This window comes from Spea bombifrons, chromosome 1 (genome assembly GCF_027358695.1).
Source record: "Spea bombifrons isolate aSpeBom1 chromosome 1, aSpeBom1.2.pri, whole genome shotgun sequence".
Taxonomy (NCBI): Eukaryota; Metazoa; Chordata; class Amphibia; order Anura; family Pelobatidae; genus Spea; species Spea bombifrons.
Window position 1 is genome coordinate 10,242,491 of NC_071087.1, and position 19,781 is coordinate 10,262,271.

At 42.5% G+C, this 19,781-nt stretch overlaps 1 protein-coding gene across 4 annotated transcripts in view; it reads right to left on the reverse strand.

The window, feature by feature from the left end:
• Window positions 1–1,151: 1,151 nt before the first annotated feature.
• CTBP1 (C-terminal binding protein 1) overlaps window positions 1,152–19,781 on the reverse strand; it is a 166,037-nt gene continuing 147,407 nt past the window's right edge. For all 4 annotated transcript variants that reach the window (XM_053458173.1, XM_053458176.1, XM_053458174.1 and 1 more), the window contains 7 exons: window positions 15,994–16,138; window positions 14,946–15,152; window positions 8,862–9,076; window positions 6,352–6,482; window positions 5,487–5,614; window positions 4,897–5,014; window positions 1,152–2,435 (listed from right to left, as the gene is read on the reverse strand). In XM_053458173.1, the coding sequence (XP_053314148.1) occupies window positions 2,252–2,435; window positions 4,897–5,014; window positions 5,487–5,614; window positions 6,352–6,482; window positions 8,862–9,076; window positions 14,946–15,152; window positions 15,994–16,138 (1,128 nt within the window). In that variant the 3' untranslated portion in view covers window positions 1,152–2,251. The remainder of the gene's footprint in view (window positions 2,436–4,896; window positions 5,015–5,486; window positions 5,615–6,351; window positions 6,483–8,861; window positions 9,077–14,945; window positions 15,153–15,993; window positions 16,139–19,781) is intronic.

Genomic DNA, 19,781 nt, shown 5'->3' on the forward strand with positions numbered 1-19,781 from the left:
AGAGCATTTGCTCTGAAAAAAACCTCGTCTTATAATCGAGCAAATACGGTATATAAATATCCTTGTGATGCACAACGTTGCATCACAAATCAAGTTAAATGTGGGGTTAAAAGTGCATTTTGGGCAGTGTTACCCCCACTAGCAGTTAAAACCCAAGCTCGGTGTCTCCCCCGACATGCTCTCCTCACATTGCGTCTGCACCCTTTCACCCGCGTGACGCAGGTAGAGCAACGCTGCCCGTAGCCAACTCTCGTTTTAACGATAAAATTCCCCCCAAAATTTTTTTGAAATTCGCACATTTCATTCATATTTACAAATGATTTTGCAATCAAAGATCTTCAAACACTTACATATTAATAGCGTTATTCAGTCTTGTGGAACTCCGACCGCTAGGGACTAGATGATCATTCCTAGACAGGACCCGGCGTCTCGCTGCCCCCGTTACTTGTCCCCGGCGGTGCTTATACTTGCTATTTTATAAGGAAAAAGCGTGTTTGTGACGTCACAATATTCCTCCACTGTGGTTGCGTACGCTGTTACACACACAATTGTTACATTGTAATAATCACAGAACATAAAATAGGAGTAAACCACCTACCTAGAGCCTTTGTTTCTTCTTTCAATAGTGTTTTTGAGATTTTTTTTTTTTTTTTTTTTAAATAGGGTAATTTAATATGCGTTAGTAGGATGCCGACGCAAAACTTGCATTTCTATTTTGACAAAGTCACCTGTTTCTTAGGTCTAATCGAGGGCGAGACGACATGTCAACCAAGGGTTTTTAAAATGATAAGCACTAAAAAAAAATATAATAAAAAATAACGTGACAGATAATCACTTTAATCGGTAGACCGCAAAAATTTAATACTCTCAAGCTACGTTTTTTTTTGAACCATAAATATATTTTAGAAAATCCGCCATCAGGATAACAAGACCTGTTTTCTGTTACTGGTTTCTCTAAATGCATTTTTTAATAATAATAAAAAATAAAAAAAAATAAATAATAAAAAAAAATTAAAAAAATATATTATTCTTAAAAAATGGCGGGAGTTCCCTTTTAGAAGCCTCTCTTCAATTTAATGTTTCCCCCCCATTACTTAAAACCTTATCAGCGCCCTAACACACGCACTCATTTATTGATACGACCAAGCCAACTGGTTTAAGTGGTTTTATTTCAAAGAATGGAATTAATACAGCCTGGTATTTGCCTGGGAATTTTATTTCTTTAAAATAATTCATACAAATGGTTACACTCACAAACATGATTTCTTTTCTTTTTTTTTTTTTTAAACCAAAAAAATATTGCTAGCCTACCACATTACCAGGAAGGAATCTATGTAGGCAATGAAATGTCACTACCTTTCAGTAGTCTATTTCCCGCATACCACCAATAATATATTATTTTTGTTTGTTTTTTTAACTGGTGACACGAAGCCGATTGCCTGTTTATATATATATATAAAAAAAAAATCTTGCTTTCTTCAAAAATCTCTTTTTTTTTATGCTGTAATTATCAGATATAGGGGAATTCATGCCAAAAGGAGGACACACAAATAAAAGGGCAGGAACAAACCAAAAAAAAAAAATAATAATAAAAAAAAAAAAGTTTGTCGTAACTAAATTATTTAAAAAAAATATATATAAGACAAGCAGGTAGAAAAAACAATGCACTGTGTGGCTTAGAAAGAAAAAACGGGTCATGTATTGTCCTGAGAAGTCTGCCAACCGCCTTGTTTACTGGGCATGTTTTAACATATAAAAAGAAAATATTTTTTTTTAATATTTATTTTTTTTAGATTTTTTTTTTTTCTGTATTTCAAAAGTGGTTTGCCGACGGCCTCCTTTACGCTGATAACTAAGCAAACAAACCCTTTTAAATGTTCTAAAAACTGTACACAGACAAGTACATTCATGATATAATTAACTACTAAACTTCCGTTGCTTAACAAAAGGACCCAATAGGACACAGGACATCGAGATCCGTCCGCCGGACCGGAACAAAACTACGATTTTAGATGGAGGAAGAAAAAAAAAAATTCTGCAATCCTCTTCTCTCGTTACATTGTACATTTGGACCGATTTCTAAAAACAATTACGTTCTGCTTGTGAGTTCAGATTTTTTTTGCTTCTTTTCAAAATCCAGATTTCATTTTTTTTTATTGGTTTTTCATTTTCTCTTTTCCCCTCCCCCCCTCGACGCCATCTCTGGAGTTGAAGTTACAGATGCAGAAAACACTCTTCTCTTTCACGCGGGCTACAACTGGTCGCTTGGGTGGTCTCTGTCCGCTTCTGGCTTGACTGTTTGGCCGGGAGATGGGGTGTGTGGCGGGTGGGCCACGGCGGGGTGACCGTGTGATAAGGGCATGGCGCTAGGTACTATTCCTTCTACTGCTGCAGGGATGCCGGCGGGGGCTACACTTACGACACCGGGTGGGTACCTGCCAGGAAACACAGAGACACTCCTTAGTTTGCCGTTATTAACAGGTTACAATGCATTTGTAAAAATAAATAAATAAAGTAAAGCCATAAATAAGCCAAAAAAATCCAAATGGCAGAAATATCTCACACTAGCGGAGGAAAGCGGGATTTGGATTTGGAAGAGGGACTGTCCCTTATGAATAGAGACACATGGGAGGTATAATAATCAGAAAAGATAGTCAACAGCAAATCATTACCAATACTTAAATGCCACGTATTGTTTGCATTTTAAATATGGTAGATTTTGTATGATAATGTAGTCACGTTCTGTAAACAGATTGTGTCCCATCCCACTGGCACGCAGCACCGATAAGGAGACGGCCCGCTGATATGGCAACAAAGACCTTCGTTAATAATGACATGGATACTAAGGTGTAAAATAGGTGCAGAAGCCAAAGGATACTTGATTCATTATTCACAAGCAGAAAAAATGCAGTAATAATAATAATAAAAGTGCAATAATAATAATAAAAGTGCAATAATAATAGTAATAGTAATAATAATACTAAAAAATACAATCATAATCACTAAAAAATGCAATAATACCCGGTAATAAGATAAGAACCATTTGGCCGGTCTAGTCTAAAGCACTTAAAGGCAGAATACTGTGTATAGAAGGAGCACAAAATGGGTTCATAAATGAAACTCTAAATAAAAACGCCTTTATTAACTATCAATAGGTCATAAAGCCACATACAAAATGCCTCCAGCCCCCTAAGATGAAAGTGCCCCTGCTTGGGCATTTGAAATGTAAGGGGGTATATATATATATACAGTTATTTTATATACATGTTCAGCACAGTATCCTTTCTCACCGGTCGGGTACACGAGAGGAGCTTAAACCCCGGCGTTTACTGGGCGACAGACCCCATTAATCTATGAACTATGGGAAGTCTGATAACGGCAGCTACTGTCAGGTTAATGTAATAGAGTAATGTACAGCGCTATGGAATTTGATGGCGCTATATAAAATAATAAACAATAATAATAATCCAGAATGTGACGGCAGACCCGTTCGGCCATCTAGACTCAGACCTTAATCAGTCGTTGCTCTTGTGTTAGATTCAGGAGTCGTACATCTATCCCGCGCATGTTTAAATTCCATATGTATTAACATTTAGCACTCCCAGCTTATCAAATAGCCACAAAGAGGCAAAATGTTTGGGATCAGAGGATCTTCCCAACAAGCTAGCACTCCGCATGTCCTGCTTTTTGTAGGCAGCTACCGAGGGAAAGTGACCAAAAATCAAGACTGGCACAGAAAAAGCAGGACTTTCGGGAGGTATGCATCGCTTCAATCAGCGATAATGTATATTTAGAGGGCGTTCCTGGAAGATCCTGTCTGATAGAGCAGCTATAAAAGTAATTTTCCTGTAAGCGAAGCAGATAAAATGTTATATAGAAGTCAGAGTGTCGCCGAGGTCTGTATTTTAGCAGCCTGGCAGTTTTATGGATTAGCAGAATAAACGGGCTCCGTGACGGCTCCGTCCTACGGCATCTCCACCGCTTCTCACCGCAGAGAGTCCATTAAACATGGAGGCGATCAATCCAGCGCTTATCTCGCACCGCAGATACACGCCGAGGTTACTGCCCCGACGCCTTAAATCCCATTTACAGGGATAACGACTGCTGCGCGGCAGAGCCGAGTTACACCGTGGACCGGGGGCCGGAGGTTTACGGACGATTCAGCCGGTTCATAATCCATACAGGATTCACCGCCGCGCGCCTGGATCCATGATAACAACTCATTTATAAAATGTGTAACCCTTACATATGCAAACCCACAAAAAAAGGTGGCTGCATGTGATGGGAGTTACAAGTCAAAAGCCATTAGGACCCTTTCAATACCAAAGCAAGGGGTGGCGAAGTCCAGTGAGGGGCAGCTCAATCAGAATGATTCAAGATGATGAAATCACTTTTTACTCAAAGAAAGGTTTAAATTAACCTAATAATAATTAAATTAAATAATAATTAAATAAAAATCAGTGAATTAAAAAAATGTACATTTTCAGGAGGGCTCTTTCAGAGGGACAGATAAATTGTAAAAAAATAAATAAATATATATATATATATATATATATATATATATATAAATATAAATATTTTATACACGCATACACAATCCAGATTTAAGGACAGCTGTTCCATGTCTGAAGTATTACAACGAAAGGTTATTTCGTGAAAGATTCTTAGGATGTTAAGGATACAAACCCCCTCATAATTCACGGTGACGAGGAGTGCCTGGAAACCGGGACTGAACGCGTGAAACACAGAAAGTGGGTCTGAGCGCTCCTGGGATCCGTTATTCAGGAGTTATTACACGTCATAAATAGAGCCGGCGGTGCGGCGGCGCGTAGCAGATGTACAGACATGTTTTATTCATGGCTTTCCTGGCTCTGCGCGGGACAGATCCGTGTTTACCTGTAGGCAGCACCGTTAAGCTCCGGATGAACGACAGCGGGGTCCATGCTGGCCCAGTGCGTGGCGGCGGTTAAATGGTCTTTGTTAACACAGTTCTTCAGACTGTCAGGAATTCGCCCTGGAAATTAAAAAATAAAAAAAATTAAACATTCAAAATGTCATGAATTAGACCCAGTACCCAGAATATAATGAATTCGACCCAATACCCCGTTTGACGAGCCTCATACCGCGGTACGTCAAATATTTTCCCCTTTGTGAAAGGCTCTAGTCTAAACGTTAAAACTAAGACCCAGGAATTGTGATTTTAAATAGCGCCCAATTCTCAAAAATTTATCGTCTTCCATAATTCCCAAGAAACTGAATATGAGATTATATATTCGTTTTCTAAAAGCGGAACAAGATCCACTAAAGGAATCCGGAGTCCCTCGAGGTGACATCTTTTGATATGTTGGCCCATTAAAAAAGAGATCGCCTTCGCATGACGACTCCATTTTACTTATTACTGTAACCACGCACACTGTACACGCACACTCGCATCCATCACACCGACGTTATCAACGCTGGCCGCTGGTACAGGCGCTACGTCCTACCTGTGATCGCTCTGCGGATTTCCCTCGCTGCTTCTTCTCGCATCTCTATGGAGGCCTGCTCGCTGTACCAAGCCGCGTGGGGGGTGCAGATGAGATTGGGGGCATCTTTCAATGGTCCTTGGCTAAAGCTGCAACAACAACAAAAATAATAATAATTTAGGGATCTGGAAATCAAACCTCGCCACAAATCAATTCTGTTACCCACCAAATCTAGCAATAGGTGCCGGCATCTTAGAGGCTTTACCTTCTAAGTAATACGAGCGTGTGGTCTGCATCTGGTATTTGATTGAAATGTCAGCCACAGTTCATTTCCCTTTATATTGTTTTAAATGCCCCACGGGAGAAGAAAGCCAAAACGTCAAAAAGTGTTACTTTATAAAACAACCGAATAAAAAAGCCTAACATTTTGAACCAAACCAAAAATTATATATGTATATACACACAGATATCTATATATATATATATAAATAATCAGATATTTCATTAGATCGCTAGCACTAAGTTTTTGTATTAGTGGATACCAGGAGTTTGGGGGAAAAAGCAAAACTAATAAACAAAAGTATATCTTTTTTGGAAGTATACAACCCAAGGTATTCTACAGTTTAACCATTTTAGCACCAATCTATGACTAAATTTAGTTTTTTCCCCATTTTTATTGCAGGGCACCATTTCACCCGATTGCAAACAGTTTTGAATCTTTTGACTACCTGTAAGTGACAAGTTTGAGTCACCGACACTGATCAGCGAGATCGATCAATGATCAGGTGTTAATAATGAAAAATGCATTAAATAAAATAATTTATTCATAATTTCGTTCAGGGAAAGGTTACTGGGAACGATGTTTCTAAACGGAGCATCTAGTTACCTGAAAGGTTCCGATTCATGAACGTCTAAAGCCGCTCCTCGTATCCTCCCCTCCTTCAAGGCCTGAGCTAGCGCTTTCTCGTCCACCAAACCGCCTCGAGCCGTGTTCACGAGAAAAGCACCCTGTCTCATCTGCGCACGACAGACACAAAGCAAAGCGTCAGGGGCACACATCACAAAAGAAATCACTGGAACATTTAGGGGTACGCGCGGGGTTAAATTCCGTACATCATTTCTGTTTAATGACAACAAATTATAGAATATCTTGTAGGTGGCAATCATTATATCATTGTAGAAAGCCCAACCGCTGGTAGCCGCAGCATTAGCCGAGTGGTTTTAGTGCACAATCGCTGTTACACGCTGCAGCCACAAGGGGGAGCCGTGGAACAGTCAAGCCGATTTGGTAACAGCACGTCGGAGCCGGCAACTCCGAGCCAAACACAATGCAGATTGTATGACTCCACACATAGTGTGCCGGGCTTTCGGTGATGACATCACAGCGCGTTTAGAAGAAGAGCGAGGAGGAACACTATGCATCATGTTTTCCTGCGTTTGGATAGCTGGTTTAACTCAAAGTCTGAGAGATACTTGGATGCCAAATCACCTTCAGCGACACAGGATTGTTCTAGAAGGGAAGTTTCTGCAAGTCAAATTATGTGACTCGCTACTACTTGTTATGTCGGGTTTACCCACTGTACAGCGCTACAGAATATGATGGGGCTATATATAACACACAGTGAATATGTGCATGTGCTGCGCAAGAAGGCTTTTATTTTCTTGGACAAACCCTTGGTAGTACTCGCGTTCTTAACATCATCAGTTCATCAGGGATATCACTGGCGTAAATCATTGTGGGGGGTGGTAATATCACAGAGGGGGGGTACTGAGTGATGGTGAGATTATAATTTTAGCAACGTCAGTACGTGAAGAACCCGGTTATTTGCATCAATGTACAAGGGGACAATATCAAAATGCTGAACCAGCCGTAGGGCAGCTTTACCTAAACAACATGATTTTTTGGGGAGGAATATTTATTTCACGCTGGAAATTGTTACAGTCGTCGGCAAAAATAATTCCACATCTTTTCCAAGGAGGAAAAACAAAAAAAAAAGGCTAAAAATAAAATAAAAAGTTAAAAAGCTAAATATCAAAATGTGACAAATCCAATGCAAGAAGCTAAACATGCCGGCCAGGAATCCCGTATTTCCACGCCACAAATCTAAGTATATTCACAACAAAATACGCTCCACACAACAACATGTTGGGATTATAGACAGAACTCTTCTTTATGTTCCGTAAAACCGTCCCCAACAATGTCTCCTTTGTTTCGATTACCGGAGCCTGGCATGAATTCCCAGACACCTCTTCCTTGCCCAGAACCATTTCCCACATTATTCCAAGCCTTCTTTATACTCCGTCTACCAACGGCAGGGAAAGAAAAATATATATGGATCCGGGGAGATTACCCTACAGTCGTCGTTATTCAATACAATATATCTGGGGTGAAAAACAGAGGAGTTCTGGTGACCTGGAAGACGTCACCTACTAGTCACCAACGCTGGCCCTTTTCTATCCGGCGCGCTTAAGCCTGTCCCCAGATAACCGGCTCACGGGGCTGCACTTGATGTTATAGATGCTCTGTGTCCGACGGTGTCCACCGGTTCCCAGAGCTGGATCTCTGCCTCTCAACACAGGAGAGTCAATCAAACAGATCCACCGGCAAGCCAAGCCCCTAATCACAAGGCACCAGGGGGGCAGACACAGCCCCGCCATACACAGAACGGATAGATAAGATAGACAAGGATAATGGAGGAGTTAATCTCTCCATGGACTGCGTCATACGTCGCCACATGGTGCACCTGGCTGGATCTCACAGCTTCTGTGAGCTTTGGGAGACGGATCTTGGAGTGCCAATAGATGGCTCCTCTGCCACCCCCAATCCTTTTTCCTTCCTCTTCTTCCCCGTAGACCTTTGTTTTCTCTTCTTCTTTCTGTGCTTCACTTCTTACCCTCTTTAAATTCTGTCACATGGGTTCAGACCGCCGTAGGTGGGCTCTGAGCGTTAACATGCAGGACGCGTCAACAGCACGACGACGGGAATCACGGGACCAACTGGGCTACGCTTTGTCTTTTCGATTCAAATATTGACAAAATCAAATAAAAATTGACTTACAAAAAGAAAAACAAAAAAAATAAAATAAAACAGGATGTGCAAATTACAAAAAAAGCCAGGCAAAAGAACCTAAGAAAATCCATGATCCATGGGGACCGATCCGTAGGTCCCGAAGAAATTCCAGCAACCGCTAAATGCAATGTTATGTAATAAAGTTTTATTTGCCAAATGTGGCAACGCCGACGTTGTGACCCAGCAGGGTCTTCATCAGGGATAATATCACGGGACGTCCCAACATTGATAAAACATTAAGACAACATTCAAACCCGCGGATTAACTGATAACTTAACCCATTGTTGGCTTAGTCATAAAAAAAAAAAAAGCAAGAAAGAAGTTACCTGTTTAATGGTGAAATCGTTAATAAGGTGGTGGTTGTGTTCGTTTAGGCTGCAGTGGAGCGTTACGCAGTCGCTGTGAAACAGCAAGTCCTGCAGGGTGCTGACCCTCTGAAGACCGAGCGCCCGCTCGATCCCATCCGAGAGGTACGGGTCATAGAAAATGACATTGAAACCGAAGGTTTTCGCACGGAGGGCAACCGCTTGTCCGACACGACCTGCAGAACATGAAAATACGGTCAGATCGTCAATTACACATATATATATCTATCTATATATATCTACATACACACACACGCACATACATATATATATATATATATATATATATATAGGGTGTTTGTATTACTTGGTAATATTCAAAGAAAGTAGATGAGAGATACTTCTATATGTCAACCACCAAATAGATTGCAAGCTCTCAAGCGCAGGGCCCTCTTCTCCATCTGTACCAGTATGCTTAACATCTACTAATGATATTTAAATTGTCTTACTTACTTTGTAACAGCGCTACAGAATCTGCTGGCGCTATATAAATAAATGTAACGTCATACAGTAACCGCTTTCCCTCCTTTGCAAAACTTCTCCCCAATTTTTCAACAAACAGGAACCAGCTTTTCACTTATTAATTTTAATAGCGCAGATCACATTACAAATCGGGGCTTACAGGTAGGAGAGGTGAGGAGGGCCCTGCCGAAACGAGATTATAATCTCATACCCAACGCCATCGTCATCATCCAATGTCAGAATTAAGTGAATCCAGCGGCCGGGGATTTCTTAGAGGAGGAGAATTAACTCCCAGATGGCAGACGGAGAGCAGGGATATTTTTAGTAAGGCTTAGTCATTTTGTAACCGTTACACAACATTGTGTTCTAGCCCGACACCGAACGCTTGGTTTCATTCTTTGTGACCTCAAGTTACTTAAGAACATTCGACCCCAGACATAACGAGCTAAAGCGCCGCAGGCGAGGCAACCATAAACTAAAGAAGTAACCAGGACTTCCCGACGACATGTCAGAACGTCTCCGTATCTATCCGGTCTTTCTTCTTTGTTAAAGACAACTCGGAGTGGCTTTGTCTTAATCACCGTTGACTCGGACTACAATAGCGGCCAGGCTTAAGTAATTAAAGCGTCGACAGATTGGCTTTCTTCTCCAAATCTCCTGGAATTATTAAAGCTTTGAATATATATTCTTTAAAGGGAATTTGGACAATCTTAACAAATAGCCTGGAATGTTTGCAGCTCCTTATAAAGAATGTTTTAGGAAAAGGGGGATCGGAGAGACTGCTCCCTGTACAATCATCCTGAGTAATAAAAAAACACAGAGGTGTGGTCTAAGCGTAAAAGAGACCAAGAAGCCCCAACGAAATTTGACACTTGGTAAAAAAAAAAAAAAATAATTCACCGTAATCAGCGCCGCTCCCTTACAAATCAATCCATTCCCCGTCCAAGGTCTGTGTTTGTAAAGGATCCATGTGGGTTACTTTCACGTCTTTGTTGAATTATCCCGCGGTCTTATACAAGAACAAAGTTCACTACGCGATGCTCTCGAGCTCTACTTCCAACCAAACCTTGGAACCACCTCAATCCAAACACCAACATTTATGACGATTATCATTATATTATATTATTATTATTGACATTTAAGGTTATTTACCCGGATTTCACATGGAAATCATAAACAAAATCTCTGTATGGACCCGAGAAACCCAACACTAATCTACAGCTTGTAAAATCCGCGTCTTTGGGCCGCCTGACCCCCATCCAGACGGTGAAGGATCACGCAGATTAGAGCCGGGGAGTCGCGATGAGTTTGGATTTTATTAAATCCGCAGGAATTAGTACTTTGCAACAAGCTATACAGAAAAAAAGGTAACGTGCCGGCCTTTTATAATTGGGTATATATGGAAATAGTAGAATTAAAGTGTTAACAGGACGGGAACGGGCGCAGAAGACAGATACATAGAATGTGACGGCAGATAAGAAGCATTCGGCCCTTTTCTCCTGATGTAAAGACTCCGACCTTCACCAGTCATTCCCTGGCCTCTTCTTAAAATCAGGAGCCATATGCAGACGCCGGAACAAAAACCGTAACAACCTACAAAGGGCAACGATGCCTAAACATTCACAACTGGGGCATCAGACTTTGGATTTGCCCCATAACCGATATTTATTCATGTTCCTCGGCAGGCCCGGACTGGGACAAAAAATAGGCCCGGGCATTTAAAACTTTATTTAACATGAAGGATATTAAATAAAGTAAACAAAAAAAAAACCTGATGTTTTAATTTAAGCCCTGTGCGGCCGCGCACCCCTAAGGCCGGCCCTGGTTGGGGCTTCCCGGCCCCCTAGAGTGGCGGACCCGGTCGCAGTTGCTGCAGGCTTAAGGGGCAGGTGCCCCTTTTGCCCTGCGTTAATGCAGCCTCATAGGCCCAGTCAGTCCGGTCCTGACTGAGCCTATTTTAAGGTAGGGGCCTGGAGCTGCAGCTCCATCAGCCCCTACGTCAATCCGGCCCTGGGCCGCCCGGCGCACCGGGAAAATGCCCGGTGTGCCCGATGGCCAGTCCGGGCCTGTTCCTCGGTAATAAAGATGTCAGACGAGCGTGCCACGGACATTCTAATGAACGAAGACACTACGATGCCTGAAATTTGCATTCGTATTTTTGGTCAACGACAGTTTTTCTTTCCTTTCTTTTTTGAAACCTATACAAGCAGCTTCTTGGGGACCCATAAACGATACGGCTCCATGGAAGGATGGAGAGGAGAGCGCAGAAGACCGGCGTATTCTGCTGCATGCCTGTAATTTATTTATAAGATTAACATATATATTGCTTTCCTTTAACATGTGACGAATCGCTTTAATTAGTGTTGGGAGCTTTAAGAGAATAAACCTCTCTTTATTGCATAGGAACACTCTCTATGCTACAGGGAGGGCACGCGGAACGTAGAACGGAGAGAGGAAAGCGAGGTTTACATTTTGTACAATGCAGATTAAAGTAAATAAAAACGACTTGAATCGATTTGTATATTAACATGTATTATGGGGCCACGAAGCGAGCCTTAGTTTAACCCTCTTGCCCCGTCTTGATCTATACATTTGCTTGAGCGGTGCTAGAACATGCTTTATGCTCCTCACAAAGACCGCTAAGGTGACGGCGGATCGGAGGCTATTTTGTTTCGGGGATTTTAGTCATTTTTTTGGTGAGGGTGGGGTATGTTGGTATTTCTCGCTGCTTGCTGTTCTGGAGTTTAGATTCTAAAGTGTAGTTTATCATATTGTTCTGTGAATAAACGAACCATAAAACGGCAGGCAAGCCCCGGCACGCTTGCAGCCTCTTCTTTAGACTCCTTCCTGGCCACACACGCTCTGTATAAAGTCCCCGAGTCTTAATATCGCAAGAGTAACCAGCTCGGCGGGTTTCTGAACGACACCTCGTCAGCCAGGAGAAGGAGGAACAGTTTATGGAGGGGGCCGTAGGTGGGCATCACGGGAATTGTGGTCTTTCAACATCTTGCGATAAATATCCTGGAACATTGATTTTTTACTGATTTACTACTCTAATAATAATAATTATTATGAATTAGCTGGTGATTTTCGCACTGCTTTAATCCTAGTAGAATCCCTGCTTGAATACAGATGAGAATATTTTGCCACATGCTATTAATATAGTTCATATTTCCAAGGGTTATTTTCATATATATATATAAATATATACACACACAGACACGCATATATTTACACCCATACAAACACACGTACGTACACACACACGCACACACACCCGCACACCTACATGGGCATCTGCACATGGTCTATGGATTTTGAATGACGACCCAACAAGTTTCTCCTGACCAAAAAGGCTGAGCTGGCCCTGCATAATGCAGAATTCAATCAGCGAAGTCTTTCTGATTTCACTATACATTATACAGGGCCAGCCGATCTCTACCTGCAGCACCGGGTGTTCGCCCCCAAATGCATACAGGTGAGATAAAAATGCAACTCATCAAACCAAAAAGGAAACGAATCTACTGGAGTCCTTAATTTGTCGATTGTAATAATTAAATGTATGATGTGTTTTACTTAACCCCCCTCCCCCACCCCATGCCTGTCAATCAAACACATTTAAGCTGAAAGGCAGGCGGATTCAATTCTTTTTTTTTTTCAGTTTCCTGCAAATAAATAATAATAAAAAAATTCACCGATCCTGCCAGTAAAACCGGTCTCCAAATTATTCCTTTGAGAGCCGCGGGCAACAGATTCAAAGGGGACGCCCCACCCCGAAACAATGAAACCCGCCCGAGCTCCGCAACACCTTTCCATACATTAAACTACGATATTACGGCAGATGAAAAACAGGTAAACGCCACCAGAAACCGGCGAAAACAGCAAATGTATGAAATCATTCTAATTCTAGGACGTAACCGTATATCATGACATCATACCAAGCAAACATTCTGATCTCATAGAGAAGAGGAGCCTCAAGGGAGGAAAGAGGGATTTAATGAGGGCCACCATTACCTAAGCGAGTATATACACATGATATATATATTATATATATACACACACATACACATTTAGATGATCGTGGCTTAAAAACGTAAGAATCGTTTACCTAAACAACGTTTTATAATTCTGCAATCTAATTAAACCGACGTCAACGAAATAAGTATTAAAAATGCTGTGATCTGAATTCTTTAAACTGGGGCAGCCCGCGGGGTAAACGAATTCGGCCAGCTCTCCCCTGTCTTCGGTAGCCAAGCATCAAACGCCATTCAGATGATCGAGGCGCAATCATTACAGCGTGCAAAACTTACGCTTACTCAGCAGGAAAATACGTTCTCCCCCTCATAGCACCAAGTTTACGTTTTGGCTACAGGAAGGCGTTTAGTTTATGCTCTTCCAAATACGTGATCCGCAGACCCACAGAGCTGGTGGAAACTATAAATATACAGACGGCGAGGAAGATCTATACGTGGAGAGATGTGCCGCTTAAATGTTCATTCTGTCTCTTATACGTATGTAAAGGGGGGGGGGTGAGAAACGCACAGTGAGGCTTATTACTCTCTAACGGCAATTCAGCCACTAAGCTCCGGCTCACTGACCTACATTTTATAAGAGAGGAGAAAGAGAGAGACAGCTAGAAAGAAAGGTAGAAAAAGATGCCGATGTGACCACGGGCTTTATAAAGGAAATTTGGCACTAAATTCCCACTTGCAGGGGTGTACCTAGAGTATTATGCACCCCCACACTTTAAACACACACTCCCTATCTCAATGTCTCCCTATCTTCTCTGCCGTCAGCTTCCACGTCCCTGTCCTCTTTTCCTTCTTGTCTTGCATCATCTTGTTCTTCTGTCTTCGTCTGGTTCTCCCTGTGTCCTCTTTCTTCGCCAAAAAAGGTGGAGCCTCTGGGGACACACCTCGCCCCTGATTGGAGGAACAAGGAAGAGGGTGTCCCGCGACTCTGCTCTTTTAGGGAAGTACCCTGGTAGACCAGCACAAGACAGATTCACAGAGAAAGAGTGGGGGCAGAAGACAGAAGAACAAGAAGATGCAAGAGAAAAAGCGGTGCTGCGGGAAAGAAGACAGGGACACGGAAGCCGGCAGAGAAGGTAGAGAGACAATGAGAGAGGGGGAATTTCCGGGAGACTTGGCACCCCCACGCCAGTCCTATGTACACCACTTCACTCCTGCAACGGCCACGCAAGTCATGGATGAAGTAGCCGGAAGTCGAGCCACCAACGCCTGATATATCGTTTAAAATGTAACAAGCAAAACATTCCGACAAAGTATTCATTTACGCGCGAACCCTATTACTAGTTCACTATTTCTAAAACACGCGGGGGGCGTTTAGTGCAGAATATCGTATAGCCACAGCATTTAATACACCATATAATAAATAAAAAAAATGAATTTCTGATTTTAATATACAGACATTATGTGACAAAGGTAAAAATGGGCAGGGGGGGCTGCTACTTTAACAATAATATACTTTTTATGTGATTAATAATAATAAATACTAATAAAAATAATAATTAGCAGCCGATCAATTACAATCAGGACCTACGAAGGTAGATAAAGAACTCACCCAGTCCTATTATGCCTAGCGTCTCCCCCCGGATCCGCGCGGCTCCGGACGCAACCTCCCTGATCTGCTCCACGCTCTGTACCCGGGTGCCCTCCCGTAACGCCTGGTGCAGCCACGTGGTTCTTCTGTACAAGTTCAAGATGTGGCACATGGTGGAATCGGCCGTCTCTTCCACGGACGCGGCCGGCACGTTACATACTGCAATACCTGCGAGATTAGAAACATAAAAAAACCACTCAAATCACAGGCAGGGGTTAGGACCGGAGACTGCCGTGACCTGCCGCCGGCACACTAGCCTGCCGTAGTACGGAAGCACTAGAAGGCTTTGGCGGTGGGGGACAGAAATATATATTATATATACACACACATTTTATATATATATATGATTTTATTGATACAATTCCTTTAAAGCCTTTCAGCACCAGCCAAGTGGGCACAGCACAGTCTCCGTTTACTTTAGGGGTCTATTCACTAAAGGGAGAGTTGTGTTTAAAACTCCGATACATTGGAGGCTGTCAGCGTTGCCCCTTTATAATTTATTAAAATGTAAAGTTAAAATCACAACTCTCCCTTTTAGTAAATAGACCCCAAAATGTTTTGTTGTTACGAACATATTGCCGTATCTGCTCGATTATAAGAGGACTCCTCAAACTTTGGATCTTATCGAAAGAAAAAGAAAAAAAAAACAAAAAATGAAAAGGTGAAGACGACCCTATTGAATAAATGCATATATATATATATATATATGAGATCTCTCTATTATATACCATATTATCTCTCTCTCTCTATTTTATATATATATATATATATTATCTCTCTCTCTCTGTTTTATATATATCTATATATATATATATATATGATCTCTCTCTCTAATATATATATATATATATATATATATATATATATATATATATATATATATATATATATATATATATATAATCTCTCTCTCTATTAATTATTATTATATATATATATATATATATATATATATAATCTCTATATGGGTCCCGAACAAATTCTCTTTTACCAAAACAATTAAGCATACCTAGATCTCCAGCTGACTTGATGTCGATATTATCAAACCCACTTCCGATTCGGACGATTATTCGAAGAGCCTTGAACTTCTCCAGGTCTTCTCGCGTTAAAGTGATCGTGTGATACATCAGAGCGCCCACTGCTTCATTTAGTACCTGGAAGTGAAAACCGACAGAGATGGTAATAATTCCCATACGTTCCATATACTGCTCATAGTTACACGCGGCACGCAAGACGTCTACGCTTTGGGGAAAGTTCCGCTGAATTATTCACTGGATCCTACATACAGAAAACAAAACAAAACCCCCCAAAAACGATCTAGTGGCCAAGAAGGCCACAGTAAGCACTAGTGCCCGGCCCGCTTGGCCAACCACATTGTTAAGCCAGTGAATTAGGGGCATCTTATCATTCCAGCCTAACAAACACACACATTATTCTAAACTCCGGCATTGGCCATGTTCCGTACGATGTTCCGTGTCAGCAAGAACACCAGCACTGCAGCATCAGTACTGCAGCTGGAGCCACAAAATTTCCCACGGACGTAGAAGAAGCAGACATGGTTGGTGGCGGCAGGACCGTCTTTCGAACTGGCTGTATAAACGGTTTGTGGTAATAGCGGTAATGACCTAAACTAGAGGGCTAGTAGCGGTATGACATGGAAAATGTTTAAGGGTTAACGAGGGCATCTTGCATGAATACGCAAAAATATAACTTTTCTTAGGCCACATCCTGCCACGAATGTGTAACGGCTTATGGAGCGCGGCGCTACAGCTTGACAAATTGGATTTTTATAGAGCAGGGGTGTCCAACCGCTGCAGGATTACATCTCCCATCCTCCTAGGCCTGCCGCTTAACTGAAAGAGCATTATGGGAGATGTAGTCCTGCAGCAGCCGGAGGGCCGCAGGTTGGACGCCCCTGCTATAGAATTTGAGCAGTTCGGGGGTTACCGAAGCCTCTTTATGTATTTATAAAACCTTAAATAGAACTTGGTGGTGGCAGCGAATAAAGTTTTTGGGGTCACGTGGTGTACAGGTTTGGGGTCAAGGAGTAGTTGCTCTCTGCCCTGCTGGCGAGTGAGCCGATGGGCTAAATTACGTACGTCCCACCGCTTGTATCGTTGAAGCACCAGAAACGCCACGCAAACCGCAGCAAAGATTACCGGCATTCACCGCCACCAGTCACTGGGCTAGATGGCCAGTCGAATCCTGTTTATTACTGGTAATGGTAAATAAAGCCCTGTCTGCCATTGCCTGCCCCGTGTCTATGTCTGCTTTATCGTCCATCCCGCTATGTCTATAATCAACCGCCGGAGTCGACAAGCGACTTCCATGGAGCTCAAAGTTCACCTCTAAACATTAGTAAAGCGATTTTTTTTTGTAGGTGTGCGAGACGGACTGAGATGGGATTCCATGGCAAGAAGCCGTCTCTACACAGGGTGGGACAAATTGGTTTTGGGCGCCATCTTGATTTTTGTTTCTTTTTATGGAGGGCTTGAACGCAGAAAGAAAAACTTAAGACAGTCCAAATATTTAAACGGCGACAATAATAGATCCTGAGCGATGGCTGCCTGGATGCTGGGTAGTACCCGCGTCCCCAGGATAGAACACACAGCGATGACCACGATAACGAAGAAGCTCGGCGCTTCCGTTTGTTGGTTCCCTGAACGTCAAAGTGATATAATTAGTGTCTGAACTGTCACAGAAGATTCTTCATGGCTACACAGTAGCAAATTAGTCATCACTCCGGGTAACTTTATCAGCGTCTCACACACGCTAGGGCGGCCATACGAATTCTAGTCTTCTTACACGTTTCTATGTCCGCTCTACGGGAAGACGGCCACACGCGAGGCTCTGAAGGAGCCAAGAATAAATAATAACGCTATCACTGGGAAATCGGCACATTCTACTCATCTGGTTCACACCGACACTGCCACGACAAAGTTCATATTCTGGCCAGAAAAGGAATTGAGTTTTTCCGATAAGGGATAAAACGGGCTGATTTCATCCGATTTGGTTTAATGGTGACACAGGATAGTTCCTCCTGATGAAGAACGCATAAAGGTAGGTGGACCGGGGTGGTCACCTCTGCGGCATTACGCAATAGATTTAATTCTGTATCTGGCCTCGATATCACGTAATGAAGAATTAGCGCCAGCTTTAAACGGGCTCCGCTTGCTTAGCAGCGCTGGCTCGAACCCGCTAGGAGTCTGAGTTTTAGGAGGCTCAGACGACGCTCTCCAGCCCTTGAAGGCCTAAAATACGATGGAAACCGCAGGGACGCTAAAGCTGATCAGGCCAGAGTCTGTATAATCTGCCCCGAGCCTCCCGCTGAACCGAATTCCTCCGCTAACTGGGATTAAACGACTCGAGAAGGTGACGCGTTTGTTATTTGCAAACGGCCGTCGTCCACAATCGGCTCTGGTGGGATATTATTAACTACGCTGTGATTTCTCATTATCCTCAAATGCTCCGTGATCTGTACTCAAAAAACGCAATCTCAATTTGTTGTAGCGTAAAATACTGCGAGGCAGGAAACAAAACACATGCAAAGCAGACATATTATATATACATATTTACACACAGAAGTTTGGGGTCACTTAGAAATGTCCTTGTTTTTAAAAGAAAAGACATGAATTGGATCAGACATCCCGCGCAGACGGGGTTAATGTAGTAAATGACTATTGTAGCTGGAAACGGCTGATTTTTAATGGAATCTCTTCATAGGCGTACAGAGGCCCTTTATCACTCCCATCACTCCTGTGTTCTAACGGCCCTTTATCACTCCCATCACTCCTGTGTTCCAATGGCCCTTTATCACTCCCATCACTCCTGTGTTCCAATGGCCCTTTATCACTCCCATCACGCCTGTGCTCCAATGGCCCTTTATCACTCCCATCACTCCTGTGTTCCAATGGCCCTTTATCACCCCCATCACTCCTGTGTTCCTCCCATCACTCCTGTGTTCCAATGGCCCTTTATCACTCCCATCACTCCTGTGTTCCAATGGCCCTTTATCACTCCCATCACTCCTGTGTTCCAATGGCCCTTTATCACTCCCATCACACAGACCCTCATACACACACACAGACTCTCATACACACACACACACACACAGACTTTCACACCCACACACACAGACCCTCATACACACACACAGACCCTCATTCACACACGCACACACCCTCATACACACACACACAGACCCTCATACATATACACACACACACAGACCCTCATACACACACACAGACCCCCATTTACACACACACACAGACCCTCATACATATACACACACACACAGAGACCCTCATCCACACACACACACACAGACCCTCATACACACACACACACACAGACCCTCATACATATTCACACACACACACACACAGACCCCATATATACACACACACACACACAGACCCTCATACATATACACACAGACCCTCATACATACACACACACACACACACCCTCATACATATACACACACAGACCCTCATACATATACACACACACACACACAGACCCTCATACATATACACAGACCCTCATACATATACACAGCACATAACAGTTTCTTGCTGCTACAGCAGACCTGCCAGATAGAATTAAGCGTGCCCCGAAAAAAGCACGACTGTTCCAAATACTGACCTTTATAGTGAGAGTTCTGGGTAAAAAAAAAAAAAGCGATTGTTTCCCCAGTAATTTTAATCCTGATGTTCTTATTAATAAATAGTCAGCGGAATAAATCGAACAAAACCTTTCATCCAGCAGTCAGGATCTACTTCGTGTTAATTC